This window comes from Castor canadensis, chromosome 1 (assembly GCF_047511655.1).
Source record: "Castor canadensis chromosome 1, mCasCan1.hap1v2, whole genome shotgun sequence".
Lineage (NCBI taxonomy): Eukaryota > Metazoa > Chordata > Mammalia > Rodentia > Castoridae > Castor > Castor canadensis.
This window is the reverse complement of record NC_133386.1, coordinates 132,858,994-132,884,079: the sequence shown is the minus strand read 5'-3', so window position 1 is coordinate 132,884,079 and position 25,086 is coordinate 132,858,994. Positions and strand designations below refer to the sequence as shown.

Below are 25,086 nucleotides of genomic sequence, written 5' to 3'. Positions count from 1 at the left end.
CAATTGTTGAGTAATTATGTCTTATAACAGCACTACAAAATGGATCTTATAACCTCCTAGATAATTAACTGGAGGCTCAGAGAGATGCAGTAATTTGCCCAGGAACACATAGCAAGCAAGGGGCTAGGTCAGGATCTAGACCCAATTTTATCTCTGCCTCCAGAGGCTGGGAACTTTATACCCAACCCTGCTGTTTCCTAAAGCAGGTGTTTTTATCAACATCAGGAATAAAAGAAAAGAGGGGAAATGAGGGCAGGAGAGGGGAAGGGAAGAGAAAGAAATGAAAGGGTAAAGAGGGGCAGAGTGGAGATGACAAGGAGCAGGAAGCACAGCCAGCAACGGGGAATGTCCTGCCACTAATTTAATCAGTACCAAGGCCATCTCCTTCAGGAAACGGGGACTCTGGTGGCTTCCTCAAACAACAACAACAGCTGCTGCATTCCCTGAGACGTTTGTTATTCCCTAGTCAGGTCTCTTAAGTATTTTTTCCCAGAACACTGCTGATCCTTCCAATAATCCCATTTCAGAGACGTGGAAGTTAAGGCCCAGAGTGGTGACTCATCTGTCTCTTCAGCCTACACGCTGACCACCCCAACACACCATGAAGCCCTCCTTGAAACTCCACTGGCTTTTCACCCCAGCACTATCAGAAAAGAGGTCCCTGTAGAGTGTTCCCTATTTCCCAGGACCCCACATGTGCAATACCACACAGGCAACTCTGTGGTCACTTTGAAGAGCATACGCCAATGCCCAAGCCTGTGATCAAAGCCGAAATTCCAGGTATGGGAGGCTAGGTTTGGTTCAGCCCCCCAGCCTGATCTATGGCCCCAGCCACTCCTCAGTCACAACTGGGTTCCCATAAGAGAAATCTGACCTGTATTCTGGCTGATTAAGGCTTCCTAAAACCAAGGGAGAGTAGTTCAAGGGGAGGAGGAGGGGTACTAAAAGGACGCAAAAATCTCACGGGAAGGATGTGCAGGCAGGATGAGCAGGGGCTGAAGGCAGGAATGGGGAAGCCATTGGATCCTCAGGCAGTTGCTCCCTCTCTCCACCTCTCCTTCTGGGGCTGCATGTTCTCCCAGCAGCACGGCTGTCTGTGCGACTGCTCCATTGTCTCTATGGACCAGCTCTCTCTGCTTACTCAGGGCTTTTCTGCTCCTCCATCCTTTTGGCTTGCATGTGACTCACACTCCAACCCTGTTTCTACTCTGCCTCCTGCTCAGCTTCCCACTGCTAACTGGCTGAATGGCCCAATTCCAAATTCCCAGAAGGGGAATTTCATTGGTCAGCTTTGGTCAGGTGTCCCACTCTTGGTCCAACCAGTTATGCCCAGGGTGTATCTTGTGGTCCATGAGGCATGAGCAGAACAGGTTTTTAGTATAGTTGTTTTCTAAAGCAGGGGTAATAAGCCAGCAATTGACAATGAAATCAATGTAGTAGATTCTTTGGTTTCTAATGGAATAAAGTAAAATAGAAACTACAAGCATGCACTGGAGGTAGTGAGGGTATAGTACATATTACTATATTCAGCTTCCCTCTAAAGTTGGGTGTATGAGAGCATCAAACTTTTCTAGGCCTATGAAGTTAGACATGCCCATGTGGCTTGCTCTGGCTAATGAAATAGAAAAAATTTAAAAAAAAACGCATTTGGAGGATAACACTTCTCAAATTTCAAACCTTACTGCAAAGCTACAGTAATCAAGATTGTGTGGTACTGTCATAGAGACACATGGTCAATAAAAGAGAATCTGAAAGTCCAGAAATAAACCCATATTTTTACCAGCAATTGATTTTTGACAAGGGAGCCAAGACAAGTCAGGGGGCGGGGCGGGGGGGGGGGGAAGAACAGTCTTTTCAACAAATGATAAAGGAACAAATAGATATCTACCTGCAAAAGAAGGAAGTTAGACCCCCTACAAAAAAAATTAGCTCAAAAAAAAAAATAGACCAAAGACCTAAATGTAAAAACTACATGTATAAAACTCTCAGAAAACATAGTGTAACTCTTTGTGGTCTTGGATTAGGCAATGGTTTCTTGGTATGAAAAGCGTGAGCAACTAAATAAAGCATACATGAAAATTAGCTGGGTATAGTGGCTTCATGCCTATAATCCTAGCTATTTGGGAGGCAGAGATCGAGAGGATCAAGGTTCAAGGCCAGCTTAGGCAAAAAGTTAACAAGACTCCATTGAACTAATAAGCTGGCATTGGTGGCTCATGCCTGTGTAAGCAGGAGGTTAACGTATGACCCAGCAAGTCCACTCCTAGGTATAGACCCAAGAAAACTAAAAACATCCCCACAAAAACCTACACATGAATGCCCACAGCAGTTTTATTTAAAACAGTCATAAAAATAAGAAAAGGGCTGGAGGCACAGCTCAAGTGGTACAGCACCTGCCTGGCAAGTGTGAGGCCCTGAATTCAAAAAAAGGTGGAAAAATGCCCATCAAGTGATGGATTTATAAGTGATGTGCTTTTTACATGTTGCATATACATATCATAAAATGGAATGAAATGTGACTCATGCTACAACACAGATGAACACTGAGTGCATTAGTCTAAACCAATGAAAGTGCATGGACCACATATTGTGAGGTTTCATTTACATAAAATGTCCAAGTTAGGCAAGTCCATAGAGATGGAAAATAGATTAGGGGGTGCCAGGGGCTGGAGAATAAGGGCAGACAGGGGAGAGTGCTAATGGGTTTGGCATTTCTTTGGGGGATGATGAAAATGTTCTAGAATTGGACAGTCGTGATGGTTACACAACCTTGTGAATAGACTAAAAACCACGGAAATGTACAATAATATGGGCATATAAGTATACAAACTATGTCTCATTTTTAAGAGACTGAAAGGAAAGGAAATGTGCCCAGATATTACAAGGTACTGAAGAAGACTCCACCCACCCACTCACTTCTTTATATTCCTTATGTTTCCACCTTGTACAATGAGTGTAAATCACTCCATTGGGGGCTGGGGCTTTCCTCACAAGGTACATCTTCAGTCTTAGAGAAAGGAGAGGCTGAAAGGAAATAGTGAGGTCAAGAAAAATTGGATCCTAAACTCTGAATGCTTGGATATCAGAGTCTCTAATTCTGTGACTATATGACCCACAGCCTGTATCACTGTGCTTTCTCAGGGGCCCTAGGATTCCTAGGCTGTGGTGTCACAACCACTGTCTGTGTCTTCTACTCAGTCTCCAGGAAACCTTCCTTGACTTCCTCAAGCTCTGTATCCAGCAAGTTCCCACTGACAGCAGTGTAATGGTCCATTAACTTCCCTTCTGTGTTACCTTTATAGGAGAAATGAGAGCAGAGAGCATACTGGTGTTATTGCCAGTGAGTCCCAGGACACAGTTAAGTTACTGAATAAATCAGTACCAGCTGAATTCCACTGAAAGCCCTAAGGAAGAGTCAAGTATGTGCAGAGATGGTGGTGATAACCCTCTTCTCTGGAGGGCTCCAGGAGTTCCTTCCATTGGCACTTCTGTCTATCTGCCAGGGTCAACAGGAATCAGGCTTAGAAAATGCCTCATAGAGACAGGTCACTGCCACTGTCAGGTTGAGCCTGGATTACAGCTGGCACACCTCTATCAGGCCTCTACTGGATTCTGACCAAGGGCATCCCATTTATCATTCACTTACTAACTAACAAAACCTGCGGGCACTTACACCCACAGTTCATGGCCCCTGCTGACTATAGACCATGGTACAGGAAGTTAGAAAGACTCGCCAAGAATGATGGCCACTGTCTACTCTGCTCTCTCTGAGCTGAGCATGGGTCACACAATGTTATATTATTCCAGGTAACTATTCCCATTTTCCAGAGGAGAAACTCAAGATTGAGAGATACCAAATAACTCAGTATCAGAAAGGACCACCTGTGGGAAATCACTGAGACAAAACATGTCTCACTCAACATCAGAAAACTCCTCCTGGAAGGACCGTCCATGAACATGGTTCTACTGCCAGGGAATCAGGAGAACACTGGGGACAAATGTTCCTTTGTGAGTATCAGTGAACATGGGAAGACCTTCAGATATCCACTCAACCTTCATCCAATATCAGAAAAGTCATCCAGGGCATAACCAAGTGCCAGTCCTTGATCTAAATGGGTCATAAATAATAACTCATTTATTCCCCCAACAATCCTGTAAGGAATACTACTATCTTCATATCTTACAAATGAGAAAACTGAAGCATAGACAGCTTAAGTAATTTGCACAAAGTCACACAGAGAGAAAGGGACAGAGCTAGATACTGGAGCCCAGATAATCTGGCTTCAGAGATCAAGATTTCAACCACTCACAATGCCTGGCTGGGTGCTGGTGGCTCATGTCTGTAATCCTAGCTATTCAGGAGGCACAGATCAGGAGGATCATGGTTCGAAGCCAGCCTGGGCAAATAGTTTGTAAGACCCTACCTTGAAAACACCTACCACAAAAAAGGGCTGGTGGAGTAGCTCAAGGTATAGGCCCTGAGTTCAAGCCCCAGCACTGCAAAAAAAAAAAAAAGAAAGAAAGAAAGAAAATACCCAACACAATACAATACCTACCCCTGACAGAGTAGCTCCAGTGGTAGAGCACCTGCTTAGCAAGTGTGAAGCCCTGAGTTCAAACCCCAGTACCACAAAAAAAAAAAAAAAAAAAAGCTGCCTGACAGGTGGGAGGATTGTGTGGTTCTGTCTGTGAAGTAAGGCTTCAGGGAGGAAGGGAGCAATGCAGAGGTGCAGAAGAGGTCATAAGACCACAGGTGGAGGCCTAAAGAAAGTGATTGAGGCCGCTAGATGCTGGAAGATGGCAAGCAGTAGGGTGTGGCTAAAGTGTGTCTCCAGTGCCTGGGAGGAACCAGGGGAGGAGGTGGGCTAGAGGAGGGTCCACTCACCCCCAAGATAGTCAGCACCACCTCTATGCCCAGGCCCTGGACTGGCACAGTGGAGAGAGGAAGCTGTGAAAGGCCTTGAATGCCAGGCTAAGGAACTTGGACTACATCTAGAAGGCAATGGGAATCCCTGGGCATTTAGAGAGAAAATGACTGGCCAGAACTAAATTCTAGACACAGAGATGCTCTCAGCCCCATAACTGCCCCCTTCCCATCATCCTCACAGCAGTCCTGGTTTAGCTGGGTGAGTGGGGACCACACAAGGGGTATTCTCTGTCAAACTCAGCCGCCCTATATTTTGACCCACTTTGCCAGGTGTGAGAACAGCCATCAGGGATCTGGGAGGTGAGAGGAACAGGTGGCAGTGGTGACAAAGAGGCTCATAGGGCCTTTCTCACACTCTCCCTAGCAGCAGAGTTATTTGTGTTCAGGCTTGTCTGCTTTGCCAGGTGACACAGTCCCAGGAGCAGAGAGAGCTGCTGACTGCCTGCTTCTCAGGTCGCCCAGGAGGGAGGACAGGAAATGTCACCCCATCTCACAGATCTCCTGACTCTGGGGAGTCTGAGGTATGACCTGCTTCAGTTCGCAGATAGAGAAATCAAAGCCCAAGGGAGAATAGTCTCGTACTGGGCCATGGAACACAGGTTCAGAGATTTGCCTGCATGCCAAGGCAGGCTGGGTGAGCACCCCTAGTTTCTGCCACCCCTGTCTCCTGTCTGGTGCCTGCTCAGAATCCCACCATGGCTCCCTTGGGCCTGGCACTGCTCCCTGAGCACAGATTGGGGTCTGGCAGGCCTAAGGAGTGAGGGGTGATAGATAGGGACCTGGCCAAGTCAGACTTCTGGGCTCTGAATTCTCTATAGGATTCATTCACTTTTCTGGCCACGATCCCTATTTGTGAGGAGTCTCAGAGTCAGGAAAGAGGTAGCCATGAACAAGGGGAGAGTTTCTTAAAGGAGCCTGGACTCCTTTCTGGGAACATGTGAAAATGGAGAGAGGAAAATCAAAGGCTAATAAAAATTTCACCAAGCAGGCTGGCAGCTGGACACCAAAGAGCCCACAGACAGGCCCTGAATACTATCCAGCCTTCCCAAGGGTTGAGAGACTGCAGAGGAAAGAGTCCAAAAACAGAGAAAGCAGACCTCACCTGAGTCCTGCATGACTTGGGCCAGATTCCTATTCTCTCTAAGGCTCAGTCTCCCTTGTTGGGAGATGAGGAGCCAATCACCCCATCAGGAGAGGATAATATTAAAGATGGTATTGTGTTAGGCTCTGAGCTTAATCAGTGTCATACACACACACAAAAGAATTCTTTGGCTGGGCTGATCTCACCTGTAATCCCAGCTACTCAGAGGCAGAAGCAGGATTACTAGTTCAAGGCAGCTTGGGGCAAAGTCAGTGTGACTGTATCTCAAAAAACCAAAAATACAAATGAAAGGACTTGGGACCTGGCTAAAGCAGTAAAGTGCTTGTGTAGCATACATGAGGCCTCAGATTCGATCCTTAGCACTGTAAGAAAGAAAAAAAAAATGTGAAGACTGGTCATGTGACCCCCTGCTGGAGAACCCCCCCATCCCAGTTTAGACTTCCAATTCCAGAAATGTCCATTCCCTGCTCTTACCTCTCCCCACACTAACCATCTTCTCTGTCAGTTCTCCCTAGTGCAATACTTCCTTCCAGTCACACCTCCCAGTGTCACCTCACCTCACCTGTCACACCTCTCTGACTGCTTCAGTGCAGAGTGCTCTCCCCCGACTCCTCTGCCCTCGATGAGGTTTTCTTCTCCCTCCCTTCCTTCCATTCATCTTTCTTATTTCCCTCCTTTCTTTTCTTCCCTTTATTCTTCAAAACTCTGCATACTGTCCTTACCTGCAGGAGTTACAAGCCCTTGTGCTGTGTGTATTCTCAGGTCACCAACACTCTGGGTAGGGACACAGAGGGACAAACATTCCACAAATAAGGTAGAACAGGAAGAGACAGTACTACATTCTCATCTAGGGTGAAGGCACATCAGGCACTCAGCACTCGTCAGTCTTTCCTTCCCTCTCCCCACTGTCCCCTCAGCAGGCACATGGGGCTGCACATCACTACCCCCTCCCTAGTGGACAACACAGACTGGAAGGATGACAAGCTCCAGAGATCAGGGGCTGCCTCCTCCTCCAGTGGTTATTTTCCATGGTTCATGGTAGGTGCTCAACAGATATTCTGAATGAACGAACAAATGAACCAGTGAGAACCAGGCCCTGAGTTTAGAGGCCAGGGAAGGAGAGAACCTGGGCCAGGCAGGAAATTAGAGGTGGTGGCCTTCCACCAGGATGAGCCAGGCAGGTACACAGCTCAGTAGGGGCCTGGGAGAGATTCAGTGTCCCAGACACAAGATGTTGGTCTGTCATTTTTATGACAGATTTTATTTAAATGGTGGAGGGGGATGTTGCCAATTGAAATGTACAAACTTTCATGGATGTAGAATAACATTATTACCAGCATATTAAAATAAGATACCAATTTAGCATATCACTGTTTTCCTATTCTCACATTTCATAGACTGTCACAAGGGATCCAGCATAAAGGCTCACCTCCGCCTTGGCAGTCGTTAACAGTGGTTCTCAATTTGGGTAAGGGTAGGGAGAGTTTGCAGCCCAGAAACATTGGGATGGGTTATCTAGAGCCATTGTAAAGGTCATGATTTGAGGGAGGGGTGCTACTGGCGTCTAGTAGGTGGAGGCCAGGGACACTGCCTACATAATAACCAGGGCAGCCCCCTCCCAGCAAAGGGTCTCCAGCCCCAAGGGTTCATTGAGAAATCTCAATACACATAACTAAGTAAACTGTATTGTCAACCTTGTCACTTACTAATCATCTTACTGATTTCCCCTGATGTTCTTGAGTTTAGCTGTGTGTACTGTGCCCTGTGGTGAGGACACCATGGTGTACCCTGTGCATCCTTCTCATGTTAGAAGTGTGAAATCCGTGATGAGAGAATTTATACCCAGAAATGGGCAAATGCTATAATCCCTCCACCCTTCTTTTCTTCCAAAGGGCCAGTGGTTCCCAGAACACCACTGAGGGTAGCCTAAGTAGAGAAGGGACGCTCACAGCCCGGGAATGAGCTGCGCTCAGCCATGTCAGAGCATTTTCCTTCCTTCCTCACCCTCTGTTGCCCACCCTTCCCCGCACTCCCCACATCCAGCCTGTAAGGCAAAGGTCTCAACACTGCCCCCTCCCCCAGAAATGCCAAGCCCTGTGGTCCCGTTTCAGTGCTCTGTGGGCCCTGACCAAGCAGTTTCTCAGTCCTGTTCTGTGCTCAGTTCTCAGTAGCTCCAGAGCTGAATCTGCCTCTGCCCCTTTCCAGACCCCATGAAAAACAGCGCCGTGGGGAATTCCACCCACCAGACCACTGCAGCTGCCACAGATACTAAGCCCAAACTTCCATCTCCAGCCAGACCTTCTCTGACCCTACACCCACCAGCCTTGGGACATGGCAACTGGATGGTCCCTCAATTTCTCAGAAAAGTCTCAAATGAACTTCCTCCCTACACTGCTCCCCCTAATGCCAGATGCCCCTATCCATCCCAGAGGTGGCACACAGGAAGTGCTCAATGCATATCTCAGAGACTAAGAACAAATGCAAATCCTATAAAGAGAGGAAAACAACTTCCTGGTGAGGCTGATAGGAAGTCTTACCCCATCTTGCAGATAACAACAGCCTGGGATTCAGCAGTACCTCAGGGCCAACCCAGGGAGGAGCAGAGCTGAGACAGTGGACCCAGGGCAGGGCAGCCCTGTAAGACCCAGAACTGGGGGCTGCAAGCAGCACCAGCCAGGCCAGGCCAGCCCTGTGGATCGCTCTCCCTAGCCCAATTGAAGTTTACAAAGAAAAGGAAAAGGCGTTCCTGATACGCGTCCTGTTTCCTCTCCTCCTCTGGGCTTCTCAGACCACGGAGGGCGGATGTCTTTGGGCTGGCAGCACTCAGCCTGTGCACAGACAGCAATGGTGAGGCTCTCCCTGGACCCCTTTGTGCTCCAGCAGCATGGGCTGCAAGAATACAAGGCCTTACTGGAGTGATCCCTCAAGTTTTTCTTCCCTGCCCCTTATACTCAGTGGTCTCATCACAGCTAGCACCCCCTCCCATAAATGGGAGGCTTCCCCAGCAAGCCTTCCATGTCACCCTCACTTGCTGCAGTGTCCCTCTACAGCCTCCTGTCTTCCCTTCCTTTCCACCCCACAGAAGCCAAGTCCCTCCCTCTGCCCAGCTCATTCTGTGCCTATTGCCTGTGGGACATGGAAAGGGAGGGAGCCCCCAAAGGCAGAGGTCATCAAATGGGGTTTCTTGAGTGACAGCACAAAATGGGGCTCCTCCATCAGACAGGGGTCCTTTCTGAGGGTGGAGGTCAAGTTTCAAATAGGGATCTCTCTGAAGGATGTGACCCTGACTCCTCCATCAGATTGGAGGTTCCTGCAGGACACAGGTCATACCTTCTTCCTCAGACAAAGACTGCTAAAAGACCAGAAGACTATGGCCCCTCAGTGTTCTCAGGGAACCAGAGCCATATTCTACCATCACACAGGTCCTTCTAGAGAACAAAGCCATGCCTTCTTCATTAGAAACGGAGCTCCCAGAAGGCACAGATCCTATCTGCCATCCCCACAGCAATTTCTAGAACAGACTTCAGCTCAGTCTAAGACATGGAGGTGAGCTCCCTCTAGGGCAGAACTGGGAGGAGTCTTACCCACCTCTGCCCCTGCAGAGGTGGCATGCCTTGAACTGTGACAAGTTTCCATGCCTTGAACTGTACTGAAGCTGCTATATTATGTGTCTGGGTCAAGGCCAGCAACCATCTATCCAATCAGGACCACCAAATTCTGGAGGGATGGTTATAGGGCAACTGGGGGATCCCTGACAAGAGGAAGCCCAGGATAGGCCATGCACCCAGCTCTGGCCTCAGTGCAACCACATGCATGCCTTGGATGAGTCTCTATGGGCCAAATGCTTCCCCCATGGCCAGTAATATCACCTCCCGATCTCCAAATTAGGCTGGCATCCACTCCTGGCTACAGTGACATGAAGCATCAGGAAGACAGGATAACAGGGCCCCTGCTAGGTCTCCATTTGAGGACCACAAAGGCCTTCCCTGGTGCTGTCCCTGAGCCTGGTCCAAGAGGCTTCACATCATCTTCCCTTCTCACACAGCTCCAGGGAGCTGCTATTATTTAGCATCGATCCACAAAGTGCTTTGCTGACCCTTTTTATGAGCTCAGCCTCACCCAGTTTGGGACCAGGAGCAAGAGGCGGAAACCAAGGCCCAGGGGCCCACAGGGGAAACCAGGGAGCTGCTGAGCCAGGTTTGAAACCAGATCAGGCCCCAAAATCAAAGCCCAAACCAACCCAGAGCCAGCATGACAGAAATGTTAACTGATCGCATGTTCCCTACAAAGCAACTTGCCTGACTTAGGGTAAAAATCTGGGTGTGTTTTCTTATGCAGAAATTACTATTATTATAACTGATATTTAAGTGTTTAATACAAGCAGGTACCATTCTAAGCATCATATTAACTCATTTAATACTCACAAGAACCCTGAAAAGTAGATAGTCTTATTATGTACACTCCATGTGTGCACGCGTGCATGTGTGTGTGTTACTGGGTTTGAACTCAGGGCCTTGTGCTTGCTAGGCAGATGCTCTACTGCTTGAGTCATGCCTCCAGTCCTTTATCCTTATAGTGTTTTTCCAGATAGGGTCTCCTGCTTTTTACCCAGATCAGCTTCAGACATTTGTCCTCCTACATTTAACTCCCAAGTAGCAGGGATTACAAGCATGCTCCACCACACCTGGCTTGTTTTTGAGATAGGATCTTACTGACTTTTTTTTTTTTTTCTTTTGCCCTGGCTGGTCTCAAACTGTGATCCTCTTGTCTGTCTCCAAGTAGCTAGGATTACAAAAGTGCACCACCATGCCTGGCTTGATATATTACTATCCCCAACTGGAAACTGATACAGTTCCCCTGCAAAAAATACATATACATAGGTATACATGTGTGTATATATATATATATATATATATATATCTCAAACCTTCTGCTTGATAAAAAATTTTAAAAGGCTAGGGATATAAGTCAGTGGTAGAGCTACTTGCCTAGTGTAACTGAGGTCTTGGATTAGCTCCCCAGGACCCTCCTACACACACACACACACACACACACACACACACACACACAAAACCTAGTATCAATGCTTGTTACTTTTTAAAGAATTTTTAGATACTTTTTAAAGATACAATTTATCCTATTTATGTTCTAAACCAAACTCATTCATGACTGGACACACTGTGGCACCAATTTAGGAACTCTTCCAAAAGAATAGTTACAAGTGTAAACCACATGCCACTCAGGTCTTAAAATCATATTATCTTTCTCTGGAAATTTTTGACTGACTAATGTTCTTAGAATTCAGAAAACAAAAAAGCTTCACAATAATAATTATTTTAGGATATTCCATTTACTAATTGGTCAGGTGCTGGGCACTTAATGTGATTATCATCTTGAGAAATCTGGGGGGAAAGACATTCTTCCCATTTTACAGAAGTGGAAACTAGAGCCTGGCCTGGAAAGGGGAAGACGAGCCCACATCACTCAGCTGGTAGGAGGCAGTGACAGCCCACTGGCTCCAAAGCCCCTGCTCCTCCTCCTGCCCATACTGCCCATTCTGTGCTTAGTTGGTGGCCTGGGAAGCCAGAAGCCTACCCTGGGGACAGCCAGCAGGAAAGTTTTAGTGCAGGCTGCCTGGTGGGCTTGGGAGAGGGCTCAAGTCCTGCCTCCCAGGGTGCTCCTGGCCTTGGGGGAGAGCACCTATCTCTGCACCTTCCCTGGTGGGCATGACCCCTTTGGGTGTTTGCCCCCAGGAATGGAAGCCCCTCCTGGGCAGGAGCCATGCTGGGCCTAGAGAGCATTGTAAAGTAGCCAAGGGCACCGGCGTGGGTCAGCAGGCCTGTGGCATCATGCCCTGAGGCAGGCCTTGGCTGTCTAGCTCATATCATGAGGCCCTGGTCACAGAACTCAAGCTTGCTAAGGAGTGATGCTAACCAGCACCACAACAAACAGATTGTCCATGGCCCTGGACAGACCCGGTCCCTTTTGGCTTTGGCTGGCTCACAGGCTCTCAGTGGGGTCACATTACCTCACCAAGAGCCTGGGCAGCTGAGAAGAGATAATGGGAATGAATTCTAGGAGGCCAGAGAGCTGGGCAGAGGCAAAGGCCTGTTAGTAGGAGAAGGCTGAATTATCGAGCATTTTTAAGAAATGCATTTCCAATACTTTCAAGAACACACAGGCCTGCAGATGAGGTGGGTGCCATGAAGTCGGCCAAGGGCAGCTGCATCCCAGTGAGGCAGTGAGCAGGGAGGGGCATTCTGGAGCACCTCCAAACCTTTTCTGAAACCACATCCTGGACTTGGTAATAAACACCCCCATGCCCACCCCAAAACCTTCCACCTGCTCCTCAAACAGCTTCTCATCTTCTATCCCAGGAGAGTTTGTGGGAAGCCTGCCAGGAGGGCCCAGAGGCTTCCCCTCACTAGGGATCCCCCAGCTCCTGATGACTAACATCAGCTTGTCTGGAGTGACACCTTGAGAACCCCTGCTCTGCCATCCAAGCCTGGAGATTCAGGCTCTCTGATCCTAACCCCAGGGAGAGTTGAACAAGGAGAAATAAATGAGCAATCAGAAACAAGGTCAAGATCTCTACCCTGTCCCTTAATGGATCTATCTGTTCCACATGGCACTTCATCTCCCTTGTCCTCACCTAGATTATGAGGTGACACAACCCACTCCTGTTAAGAGGAATGCAGAGGCTGATGTCTCTATGTGTCCAACTACTCTTCACCACAGCTATGGGGTCTGCTGCTGTAGGGCTGATGGGAGGGCAGGGCCAGGAACTAAGAAGGTAAAGCTTTGTGCCTACAAGGGGCTGGTTATCATGGTGAGGCCCTTCTAGAGCCCATGGCTGAGTCCTGCTTGTTTCGACCATGACTCAGAGGAAGAGCCCTGGCTGTGCAGCTGGTCACTATAATGACCTTGATAAACAGAAAGGGTTGTTATGACTGGGGGAGACAGATGTGTAGACCAGCAACTAGACTTCCAAAGGCACCAGAGAGAGGGTTTTTCAGGACAGTCACAGTGACGCAGGGGAGGGAATGGCTCCACTCTTCTCAGATGGACAAGGGCTGCCAAGAAAGTTACAGAAGCAGGTGGCATCTGAGCTGGGACTTGAAGATCAAGTTTGCCAGATGTCAGGGTGTGGAAGAAAGGACATATGCATGGAGTCACACTTCCTTGTATAGCAGAATGCACATTCCACAGGCAGGTCAAAATCATTCTTACTCTATTCTCTCAGATCTCGTAATAGTGTTAACATACACACCCCCATACACACACCACACATGCACATACAGGTGAATAAGACAAAGCAAGGCCCAGTAAAGGCAGATACCAACAGCAAGTGGTGACTGGTTTCTGAGCAGAGGACAGGGGAAGGACCCCAGCTGAGAGGTGGGAGTTCCTGTGTTCTTATGCCAGCTGCCCCCCACTTCCAGCCCTGCTGGCCCTTACACCTTCCTCTCCTCCCCAACATACATACACACTCCCTCAGCTTGTCAGAAGGGGTCAGCTGGAGAGGGCAGCCAGCAAAGGAGATGAGCAGCATGTCTGCACTGAGCTGAGGAAGACCCCTCCACTCCAACTCCTCTGAGCACTGATAACCTCGACCTCTCTGCTGTAAATCTACCTTCCCTTCTAGTGCACACTACCACCAATCTCTTCCATCTTCTTTCTCCACCCTTCACCCTCCCCAAGGAGCAGTGAGCTCAGCCTTTCCCATCAGCCTCCCTGGAATGATGGGAAGAGCTCCTGGCCAGGAACTGAGCTGAGGCTTCCCTAGGGAGGGAGAAGAGGGGGTCGTCCTGGGGCAGGGCTCAAGTCTATGTGTCTGCTCAGAGCCCCAAGCTGCCAGGAGCACAACCTGCCTGTTGTATACCTTTGAAGAAGGTGAGCTCAGACTGTAGGAGCTGGTGGTGCAGACTCACTTTACAGATAGGGAAACTGAGGTTCAAAGGAGAAGGGAAACGAATGCCGGGGACTGACTGGCACAACCCAGGCACTGTGCAAGGCTTTCACACTTTTGTCTCACTTAATCCTCACAAATCCCTGCAAGGTATGTGTGGCAGGCTGAGTAATGCCCATCCTACCAGATGCTCACATCCTAATTCCTGGAGCTATGACTATATTTACCTTGAACAGCAGAAAGGACTCTGCACATATGATGTAGTTAGTGGTTTGGAAGAGGGAGATTATTCTGCATTATGTGAGTGGTATTCATGCAATCACAAGGGTCACAGAGAGAGAAAACAGTGTGAGGACAGATGCACTGAGAGAGATTGGCTGCTGGTGTAGAAGATGGAAGATGGGGCCAGGAGCCACGGAATGTAGGCAGCATCTAGAAACAAACAAAGGTAAGGAAATGTGTCTTCCCCAGAAGGAACACAGTCCTGCTGACCTGTTGTAGGATTTCTGACCTCCAGAACTTTAATAAACTTGTGTTATTTCAAGCCACTAAGGAAACTAATACTGTAGGTGTTTCCTTCCCATTTTGCAGGTGAGGAAACTTAGGCTCCCACTATGGACATGACTTGCTTATGTCCTGCACACTCTCCTCCACACTATACCCAGTTAGAGTCACTTACTGGGAACTTCTGTGGACTCTTCAGGTTCAGCACCCCTCGGCCAGGACTTTGAGGCCAGGAGGAGGCTGGGTGGGAAACTGAGAAAGTAAAGCTTTATGCCTACAAGGCACTGGTTTCATGGTGGGGCCCTCCCAGAGCCCATAGCTGAGTCCTCCTTGTCCTGGCAATGACTCAGGGGAAGGGTGTTGGCTGTGTGGTTGTTTGGTTGGTTAGGTGTTTGTGGGATTAGCTGAGATTAGATGAAATTTCCCATTATCTCACTTTGATCTGGAAAGAATCCCTGGCAGGAAATCTCCTTATCCTTTGCATGACTGCTAAGAAAAATGGGTCCCAGGGGCTTGTGACTGGACCAAGTTCTCCCGGCTAATAGGCAGTGAAATCCGGTTTACAATGATCAACATGGGACTAACTGCTACCGGGTGAGCAACTGAAAACTAACACTGTCTTAACTGTCAGCATGTTCTCAGTCATTCTAAACACAAAAAACTCAACCACCCTCCCAAAGCCCTTCAAAATCTGGTCCCTGTCCACCCTCAGCCTCCCCTCCTAGCAGCAGCTCATGTCACATGCCCTCCAGCTACACGAACCTCTGTGGTCCCTGGAGTTACCAAACCCCTTCCCATTTTGAGGTTCCCCAGGGCTTCAGCCCCACCAGCCCTGGAACCACATGCACTCTGATGGAGAAGCCACCGGTCCCAGCCACCCCTGCCACCCCCGTGGGAAGGGAGAGGGTTTGGGAGCCAGAACCCAAAAAAGCCAGTCATTTCCTGCACAGTGAAGGCCACAGCAGACTGCATGGGACAGGCTGTGGGGGTCAAGCCCTTCAGGAATGCAGGCCCCAGGATGTGGAGTTGCCGCCACCTACCCTGTGGAATACCAGCCCCTCAAGGCTTGCACAGCAACCAGGAGACCAGCGTGTGACTGTGGGACTCACTTCAGAGTAGTAGTTTTTAGGCATTAGGGTATGCCACACCTAGCTGAGTGACCTTGGGTAGGGGCCAAATCTCTCAGATCCTCATCTCTAAAATGGAAAAAGCTAGCCTGTGGTAGCTCATGCCTGTAGCTAGAAGACAGAGATCAGGAGGATCACAGTTCGAAGCCAGCTGCAGGCAAATATTTCATGAGACACTGTCTTGAAATATCCTATCACAAAAAAAGGGCTGGTGGAGTGGCTCAAACAGTAAGAGTGCCTGCCTAGCAAGCATGAGGTTCTGAGTTCCTCCAAAAAACAAATAAACAAAAAACACATCTTCATCTTTCTTCATGATTGCTTGTGCCTGATGCAAGATGAAGCCTGTGAGAAATGAAAGCTGCTCTTGGCACTGAGAAAGCTGGGCCTGGACCTGGATGCCTAATTCCCAATTAGTGCCACCAGCCCACAGTGCTGGCTGAGGAGCTCAGCTCCTGCGGTGAAGCCTTACAATTTCGTGTTACCTCCCCACTGCTCTGAATATAAGTCAGAGTTTCTCACATCAGAAGCAGGGCACAGTCACCTTGACACAGTATCCAGATCTCCACCTCCTCCCAGTCTGTCTGCTTTATGAAAACAACCCATGGCTGTATACAACCTACCTGCCACCCCCACAGACTCCCCACAGCACACAGACTGAACAGGTATGCCTCATGACACCCTTTCAGCTGCTGCATGCCTCCATTGAACTCCTGCCTGCTAATAAACCCCCAGTTAAAACTTCCCTCAGAAGGCAAGGCATGATGGTGCACACCTGTAATGCCAGCTCCTTGGGAGGCAGAGATCAGGAGGATCATCAAGGCCAGTCAGGGCAAAAAGTTAGCAAGATCCCATTTCAATAAACAGTCCAGGCCAGCCCAGGGCAAAAACTCGAGACCTTATCTGAAAAATAACTAAAGCAAAGTGGGTTGGAGGGTGTGGCTCAAGTGGTAAAGCACTTGCCTAGCAAACACAAGACCCTGAGTTCAAACTCCAGTACTACCAAAAGACCTTCATTCAGGTAACCACTGAGTCTTTAGTACCACAGGTCTCTCACTTGTTCTCTCTTGTTCCCACCCACTGGTTGAGGGTGCAATACCCTGGATGGCTCTCCCTTCCCATGGGCCACAAGGCTTGCCACCCTCTGTCTTTGGGCTCTGTGAAAAATAAAATGCTTCTTTTGTTTCATTTGTTTGTTGTGCTATCTCCTCTGACTCTCACCTGATCAACACACCTGAAGTGCTCTCCTCCTGACTAGGGCTCTCCCAGACAGCAGAAAGAACAAACCATACTCAGGTCCAACAAGAGTCACAAGAGTGCCTGTTAGCATAAACAGGCTTCCTGTGAAAGGCACGCCTTGTCAAAGGTCAAGCCCTTAGACATTAGACCATAGATTAGGATGGAAAATTATACCACGAAGCTAGGCATGGTAGTGCACACCTATAATACCAGCTACATGGGAGGATCGTGAGTTGGAGGCCAGCCTGGGCAAAAACATGAGACCCTATCTCAAAAACAAATAAAAATAAAAGGGCTGTGGACATAGCTCAAGTGGCAGAACACTTGCCTAGCATGGGCAAAGCCCTGGATTCAATCCACAATACCTAAATAACAATAATAATTTTCCAAAGAAAGGCACACTGTAAACATTGGAGGCTACTGCTGGTGGATCCCTGGAAGGACAGAGGTAGAATTTACAATCTCCAGAGAGAGCCTCAAGGTCAAATCAGAGGCAACACAACTCCCCCTCTCTATGGTCTAGCCCAAGGGCTGGTGGAGTGGCTCAAGTGGTAGAGTGCCTGCCTAGCAAGTGAGAGGCCCTGAGTTCAAACCCCAGGAGCACAAAAAATATGGTCTAGCACAGTGGGTTTAATTTATCCCCCAGGCTGGACCCCTGGAGGGTCACTGGGAAAGGTGGGCACCCAGCTGTCTCCAAGTGTGGCTTCTGGGCCACCAAGGCCAGTTAGGTTAGCTCTCGCTCTTGCCTGATCATCTCAGGAAAGGTATTATCAGCTTCAATTTCTTGACGATTGAAGAAGGAACAGCACTGAACTGAGGGAGCAAGCTGGGCTGGAGGAACTCCTGAATAGAATGGGGCTCCCCACTTCCAAACTGATAGAGGAAAAGAAGAATGAACTATCCACAGAGACTTGCTGCAGTAAGCAATGCCTGTAGTGAGCACTTCCTATGGTGGGTGCTGTCCTGGTCCTCCACCCGGAATCCCATGTAAACTCACAGCAGTTAATGAGAGGAGATGACCAGTCCCATTTCATCTAAGAGGAAGCCAGGGTTTCCAGAGGCCGAACAATATGCTGGGGCACCAGCTGGCCAGGCCTTTTGGAAGGGAAGGACCCCAGACCAGAAGCATGAGGCCTGGCTGAAGATAGCTTCTGAGCCACTTTCAGTGCCCATGGCCCATCTCTGCCCTCACCAGCTCTTGCTGCTCCTCAACCCTCCCTCCTACCCCCCAGAGGCTTGTTACTAACAACTGCAAATAATGGTGGAAGAAACACTGAGTGTCACTCACTTGGCACTGCCTCTGGTGACCCCCAGCTAGGTCAGATCCTGCATTAGGCCCCTGCCATGCCTATACTTCTCTCTTGCCAGCTATCTCCTTGCTACAGGCTGTCTCCCTGCTGCAGACTGTGAGCCCTATTTAGCCAAGGATGGTGTCTGCGTGGTGGCTTCCCGGAGAAAGGCATGGTGCTGGCAAATGGCTTCAGGAAGTCATTCCAAACTACCCTGCACCAGGCTCAGTGCTGACAGCCATACTAAGCCATCAATCCAGTCCATGCCCCTGTACGCAAGAGGACAGGAAGACTTGGAGAGGAAAAGTGACTTCCCCAAGGTTACCCAGCATACTGAGAACCCAGCTGAGACCACTCAGGACAGCTACACAACTTGGGAGCCCCATGCAAAATGAAAATGCAGGTCCCTTATACATATGTCAAGATGGAGATGGCAGATCATTAGATCAATGGAGGGCCCTTCTGAGCACACGTCCATGCCACTCCTTCCTTCCTCTAAAGCTGGCCACGGTACCTCAGCACCCATGTGTCCCGACTCCAGGGCTAACACCAGGCTACTCCCTGAGATGCTCAGTGGCAAAGGTGCCATAAGACAGAAGGTCTCACATGTGAGCAGGGGTCAGAGTTCCTGTCCAGAGAGCATGAGGGGGCATTTTTGACTCCTGCATTTCTAAAGGAGACATTGATGCTCTGATGCAGAGATCCTGAGAACTGAGCAGTCAAGACTGAGAATGTACAGCATGCTTCAAATTGTACTCAGGCCTCAGTCCAAAGGGCCAGTCCTGCTAAGGAAAGGAGGGCAGGAGAGAGAGGAGAGTGCAAAAAAGGAGGGGAGGAAAAAGAAAAACTTTACACAGGTCACCCTGCTTAATTTTCATGACACCCTGGCCAGGTATGCTTTATTATTTTTATTGCACAGGCAACTGCAGCACCCAGAAGTCAATAATTTTCCCAGAGTCACAGCCAGGAAATTACGCAGGCCAGAATTCAACCTGCTCTATCTCACATGTTGGCACAAGCCTATTTCAACCACAGCTGGCCCTGACAGCTCCCAGTCCCAACACCTGCTCACCCAGGGAGCAGAGCCAAAACCTTGGGAATGATTTGCACAGACCCAAGGTCCCATGAGCCAGCCCCAGGATTCTTCCAGTCCATGCATGGCCTGTCTGCTCTCCAAACCCCGGCCTATAGCACAAAGACCTGGGACTAGTTGAGGGAAAAAAATGGTGGCATCATTCTGGCAGGTCAGATACCTACTCCCAGATTGGAACTTCTTTCCAGCCTCCCCTCTGACCACGTCCTCCTACAGCCCTAAACATATGGCTACCTTAGGCTGTTTTAGAGTTTGCAGAGGCTGTGCTGCCTGCATGGAAGGCCCTTCCCTCCCTGCTTGTCTATCCAACTCCTCCTCATCCTTTGAAATCCTGTTCTGCTCTACCTCCTCTGCTAAGTGCTCCCTCAGGACCCTATCTTCCCCTTCCTCACCTGCTCCAGCATGCCACTCTGCCTCCCCAGCTGTTCCTGTAGCCATTCATCCTGCCAATGTTTGGTGAGGATGTGCCCTGTCCCAGGTAGGTGTAAGGTGGTGAGGACACAAGGCTGAACCTGGGCGCCATCAGGCCAGGGTGTGGATCTGCTTCATCGTATGAACCTCTGCCAGATAGGGTGCACCAAAAGGGGGCCCTATCCCAGGGGGTAGTGAAACCTCAGCTGAAGATTAGACTCAAATGCCACATTCTGGGCCACTGCTGCGGCTAGGGGCAGGCCTGGAGTGAGGATGCCTATCCAGGTGGCCCAAAACTACAACCTAATAAGGACAAGGCCTGCTGTGTGCTTCTTGGCTGCGATTCCCCAGGAAACAGAGGCCCAGAGGGGGAAAGGATGAGTCCAGAGTCCACCCAGAGCAGCAGGCAGCCCTGGAGTGGCCTGCAGCCTCCTCTCCTGGGAGGTGTGAATTTTACACAGAGGAAGAAAAAAGGAGGCGAGGTCCCGCCCTGCAGGATTTGTGCTGTGGACCCCTCCATGGGGCAGAAGGCATCAAGGGCTGCTCTGGAAAGCCATAGCACACAGAAGCCCCAGGCAGACAGGATGGCAGCTACCTTCCCAAAGAGGGGACAAGCTGGAGCGGAGCCAGGCTGGCGGAGAAAACATCTTAAAAGGCACCAGGAGGAAGGGAGAAGGGATGAGAAGGAGGAAAGAGCCAGACGAGCAAACTCCTTTGCCACCTCGTTCCAACCAAAACAGAATCCCCAGCAGACTTAGACCTGTGGAGAAGGGGACAGGGGAAGAAGTGGGGGCCTTAAGGGGGGCAGGCTGGTGTGTGGCCCTGGGGCTGGAGCCTCTGGATGCTTCTGGGGCCCGTTGGGCTCCATCTAGTAACTCTTACTCCTCCTCAAGACACCAAGCATGTACCCAACACCTCCCAAAGCCCCCAGCCCTTACCTCTGGGCTAGGCTCTAACACAGGAATGAGCACAACTCTGATGAGGGGAGTTGAGGCCTAGGCTTTGGAAAGCCCAGAGTCTGCTGGAAACCCAATAAACCCGAACGAGGGAGTACTGGCTCAGAGGTGGCTCTGGAACCCCAGACAAGCAGGAACTGGCCTGCACCTGAGGTCCATCATAAAGCATGCATGAAGGTTTTTCCCTGTGGGATAACAGGCTGGGGTAAGAAGCCAGGAAAAACCAGGCACTGGAGGCTCACACCTGTAATCCTAGCCATTCAGGAAGCAGAGATCAGGAGGATTGTGGTTCAAAGCCAGTCCTGGACAAACAGTTTTCAAGAGACCCTATCTCAAAAATACCCAACAAAAAACAGGGCTGGTGGAGTGGCTCAAGTGTAGAGCTCCTGCCTAGTATGAGGCCCTGAGTTCAAACCCCAAACCCCAGTACTGCTTAAAAAAAAAAAAGAATATTTTACTTGAGAGGTGGAAACAGGAAGATCAAGAACAAGGCCAGCCCAGGCAAAACATTAGCAAGACCCCATCTCAAACAATAAGCTGGGTATGGTGGTGCCCCTGAGATCCCAACTATGCAGGAGGCAGAAATAGGATTACAGGCCAGACTGGCTTGGGCATAAGCATAAGACTCTACTTGAAAACTAAACAAGGCAGAAAGGACTGGGGACATGGCTAAAGTGGTAGAAAGCCTGCTTGGCAAGTACAAGGCCCTGAGTTCAAAACTCCAGTACCACCAAAAAAAAAAAAAATTCAACAAATATTATGGAGTGCCTGTTGTATATCAGACACTGTTGGCCACCAGACATATGGTGAACAGGGCATATTCGTGCAATCGTCCCTGTCTACGTGAAGCTTCCCTCCTGCTAAGAAGACAGCAAAGCTCTATGCTATACAACTTCAGGGGTACCTTTGCACAGACCACCATGGGAACAGACCACAAAGCAAGTGGACAACACAGCAGACCTGGCAAGACTGACATTCAACAAAGTGACTCTTAGGATTAGTGCAGGGCTCCAAGAGCTCAGGATGGTGACCAGCCAGTCAGGCATGGGCAGGGTTTCTGCAGAGAACAGACACAATGCAATCTTGCTATAATATGCTTCCTTTGGCTGCCTAATGGAGAATGGAAAGAGAGAGGCTAGAGTGGAAATAAGAGGAGTAGGGAGGAAGCAGACTCAACAAACTGCTTTGAGTTCAATCTCAGAGCTGCCACTAATCAATGAGGGAGTGTTTAAGGGCCTCGCTTTTCTCTTCTGTAAAATGGAGATGGAAACAGACCCTACCTCCTTGGATTATTGTGAAGATTAAATGATCAACTTTATGTATGTAAAGAACTTGGAACAATACCTAGCACACAGGAAGTGCTGTATTTAACAAGCTGGTATTATTCACCTGGGTGAGAAATGAAGGTGGCTGAGAGAGCGAAAGCAAGAGAGAAAAAGAGATTCCAGATATGTACACCATCCATAGGTGTTCCCAGCACTTAGCTGCTCCAACCACATGAGAGACCATGAGCCGGAAGTATCCAGCTGAGTTCGCCCCCAAATTCCTGACCCTCAGAAACCACAAGTGATAATGAAATGAACGGTGATGTTTTGAGTTACTCAGTTCTGGGTGATTTTTCTTAAATGGGACCTCCAGGCTTCCACAGTCTGCACAGGAAGTGATGAGGTAACTTCAAAGTGAATCTTTTCAGCATCATGTATTTAGTAAGGAATCTGGGAAAAATGTAAGCCAAATACAGGGCTGGGAACTCTAGGCACAGATGCTATGGGTGGTATGGGAAATGCTGAAGAAAAAAGGCAGCATTCAAAATCTTAGAGTTTGACTGCACAAGTATACATGTGCAAAGTCACATACAACCAGAAGAACAAACACCAACAATTGTTTCCAGCCAGGCACTGGTGGCTCACGCCTGTAATCCTAGCTACTCAGGAGGTAGAGATCAGGAGGATTGTGGTTCAAAGCCAGCCCAGGCAAATAGTTTGTGAGACCCTACCTCGAAAAAAAAAAAAAATCACAATAAAGGGCTGGTGGAGTAGCTCAAGGTGTAGGCCCTGAGTTCAAACCCCAGTACCAAAAAAAAAAATTGTTTCTAACATTCTTTCTAAATAATGAGATTATGGATGACTGCTCTCTTCTCCTATGTCCAATAGGGAAGGGTTTCTGTTATTGTTTAAATATTACTGAAAGATACATGTTCATTCTTTTCACTGTGCCCTCAGAACTCACAATCTGTTACCCCTACTCCTAGGTCTAAGGGAACTCAGCCCTGACATGCAAGTTGAGGCAGGGGGCTCATGCCTTCTGGTGCCCCAACACCAGGACAGGGCTGGGTACACAGCAGGTGTTCAGTCAATGAATGAATGGCCCTTATCTCACTGCACTGCATTCTGGAGTCTACAGCAGCCTCCCTATCAGCCCTCTGGTGGGGATGAGGTGTGGCCCCACTGTGACCCTTGGGCTCAGAACAAGACCTGGTGCCAAGAAGCCATTAGCAAAGGATGAACAAAAGGTAAATAAATGATGTTCTACCCAGAGAGGCCCTCCCTAGCCAAGCATGCCAAACTCCTAGGCCTGGGGTCTGGGAGCGTGTGGGAAAGGGCAGGGCAGGGGAGAGGAGGAAGAGGAGACCTGGGCATTCTGAGAGCCCAGAGAGCTTCGTCCAGTCCAACTCTGATTCCCGCTGTGACTCTGCATAGTTGGTCCCCTCCTGAGCCTGCAGAGGAGAAAGTTCTGGAAGGTTGCAGTCGCTCTGTCTTCACTCCAGAAATAGCTGTTTTTAGAAGGAACACAGAGGGCTCAAGTTCCTTCCTAAAACAACTCTTCCAAATCCCCCTACCAGAGAAAGCCTGCAGGACAGGTGTCTGGAGGGAAGCAAACAGATGCAGACCATGGAGGTAGGTGAATGGAGTGGGAGGTGTGGGCAGGGGAGGATGCAAGGGATACAGGTGTTTAAGAGACTATGCAGCCATGAAGAAGAACAAAATGTTATCATTCGCTGGTAAATGGATGGAATTAGAGAACATCATTCTGAGTGAGGTCAGCCTGGCCCAAAAGACCAAAAATCGCATGTTCTCCCTCATATGCGGACATTAGATCAAGGGCAAACACAACAAGGGGATTGGACTTTGAGCACATGATAAAAGCGAGAGCACACAAGGGAGGGGTGAGGATAGGTAAGACACCTAAAAAACTAGCTAGCATTTGTTGCCCTTAACGCAGAGAAACTAAAGCAGATACCTTAAAAGCAACTGAGGTCAATAGAGAAGGGGACCAGGAACTAGAGAAAAGGTTAGATCAAAAAGAATTAACCTAGAAGGTAACACACACGCACAGGAAATTAATGTGAGTCAACTCCCTGTATAGCTATCCTTATCTCAACCAGCAAAAACCCTTGTTCCTTCCTATTATTGCTTATACTCTCACTTCAACAAAATTAGAGATAAGGGCAAAATAGTTTCTGCCGGGTATCGAGGAGATGGGAGGGGTAAGGGAGGGGGTGGAGTGGGTGGTAAGGGAGGGGGTGGGGGCAGGGGGGAGAAATGACCCAAGCCTTGTATGCACATATGAATAATAAAACAATAAAAAAAATAAAATTAAAATTAAAAAAAAGAGACTACTCAGTGCTGGGTGGGAGGAGTCAGGTGCAAGACTGGAGGAAGACTTTACTGGAGTAAGCAGGAGGGAATTCATGACCAGGTGACAGTATGTGTGCATGTGTTTGTTGGCTGTCACCATTAGGGAGGTGTATATGATCATGCTGGGGTGATGATGAAGATGGCAGTGGGAGAGGTGCACAGAAATCCAAAGGGGTAGCAGTCAGAATCAGATATTTTTGTCCAGGACTGCTGAGGTCACACTCTGAGCCTGAATGACTTATTGTGGGGAGGGGATGGGGGATAGCCATGCCCAAAGGAGGTAGAATCCCAGTCCTTGAAGGCTGATGATCAGACAGAACCCCCAACTTCCACCCCAATTCCTGCCCTGGCTGCCCAGAATTCCAGCCCTCCAAAAGACAGTCCATGTTGTAAGAATTCAATCTCAACGGGTAGGATGGCTCAGGCCATGCCAACACAGGCTACTGTTGGCTCCTGCTAAGGATGGGAGTTGGTGAGGCCAGCAGAGCTAGGCTCTTCTCAACCTCCAAGAGCCCTCTGGAGCTCAACCCTCCCTCCCCACCTGTGGTTTGGTGTTGCCAGAGCTCATACCTGCAGCAAAGACCAACTCAAGTTTGTCTGGAGGTCAGCAGCCTGACCCATCCATGACAGGTAGGGAAACCAAGGCCCAGAGGCTTTGCCTCAGGCCCCTTCAAGTCTAGGGCACCAGCCCCCAAGCCTAGTGCAGTTCAAATGCTATGAAGGAGCCCTGCTGGGTCCCGGGGGAGGCGATGAGGCTCAGACAGCTCTGGAGAAGCAAGAGATGAAAGCTTTTCATTAACAGCTGAGCTGCAGGTGTGGTTAAGAAGGAGGGTGCGGTGGGCTGACTCCTGTACCAGGATTCGAGGGAGCTCCTCAGAGCAGGCACTGAGTCAT

At 49.1% G+C, this 25,086-nt stretch overlaps 1 protein-coding gene across 6 annotated transcripts in view; it reads right to left on the bottom strand.

Moving 5' to 3' along the window:
- Arrb1 (arrestin beta 1) overlaps positions 1 to 25,086 on the bottom strand; it is a 76,461-nt gene that overhangs the window by 29,495 nt on the left and 21,880 nt on the right. Inside the window, exon 1 of one of the 6 annotated variants that reach the window (XM_020155501.2) lies at positions 8,567 to 8,732. The exons of 2 other annotated variants lie outside the window; for them this stretch is intronic. In XM_020155501.2, coding sequence (XP_020011090.1) covers positions 8,567 to 8,571 — 5 coding nt within the window. In that variant the 5' untranslated portion in view covers positions 8,572 to 8,732. Of the gene's footprint in view, positions 1 to 964; positions 1,369 to 8,566; positions 8,733 to 25,086 lie in introns of those variants that run through there. 3 more of the 6 variants (XM_074082792.1, XM_074082764.1, XM_074082776.1) reach the window with 3 other exon arrangements.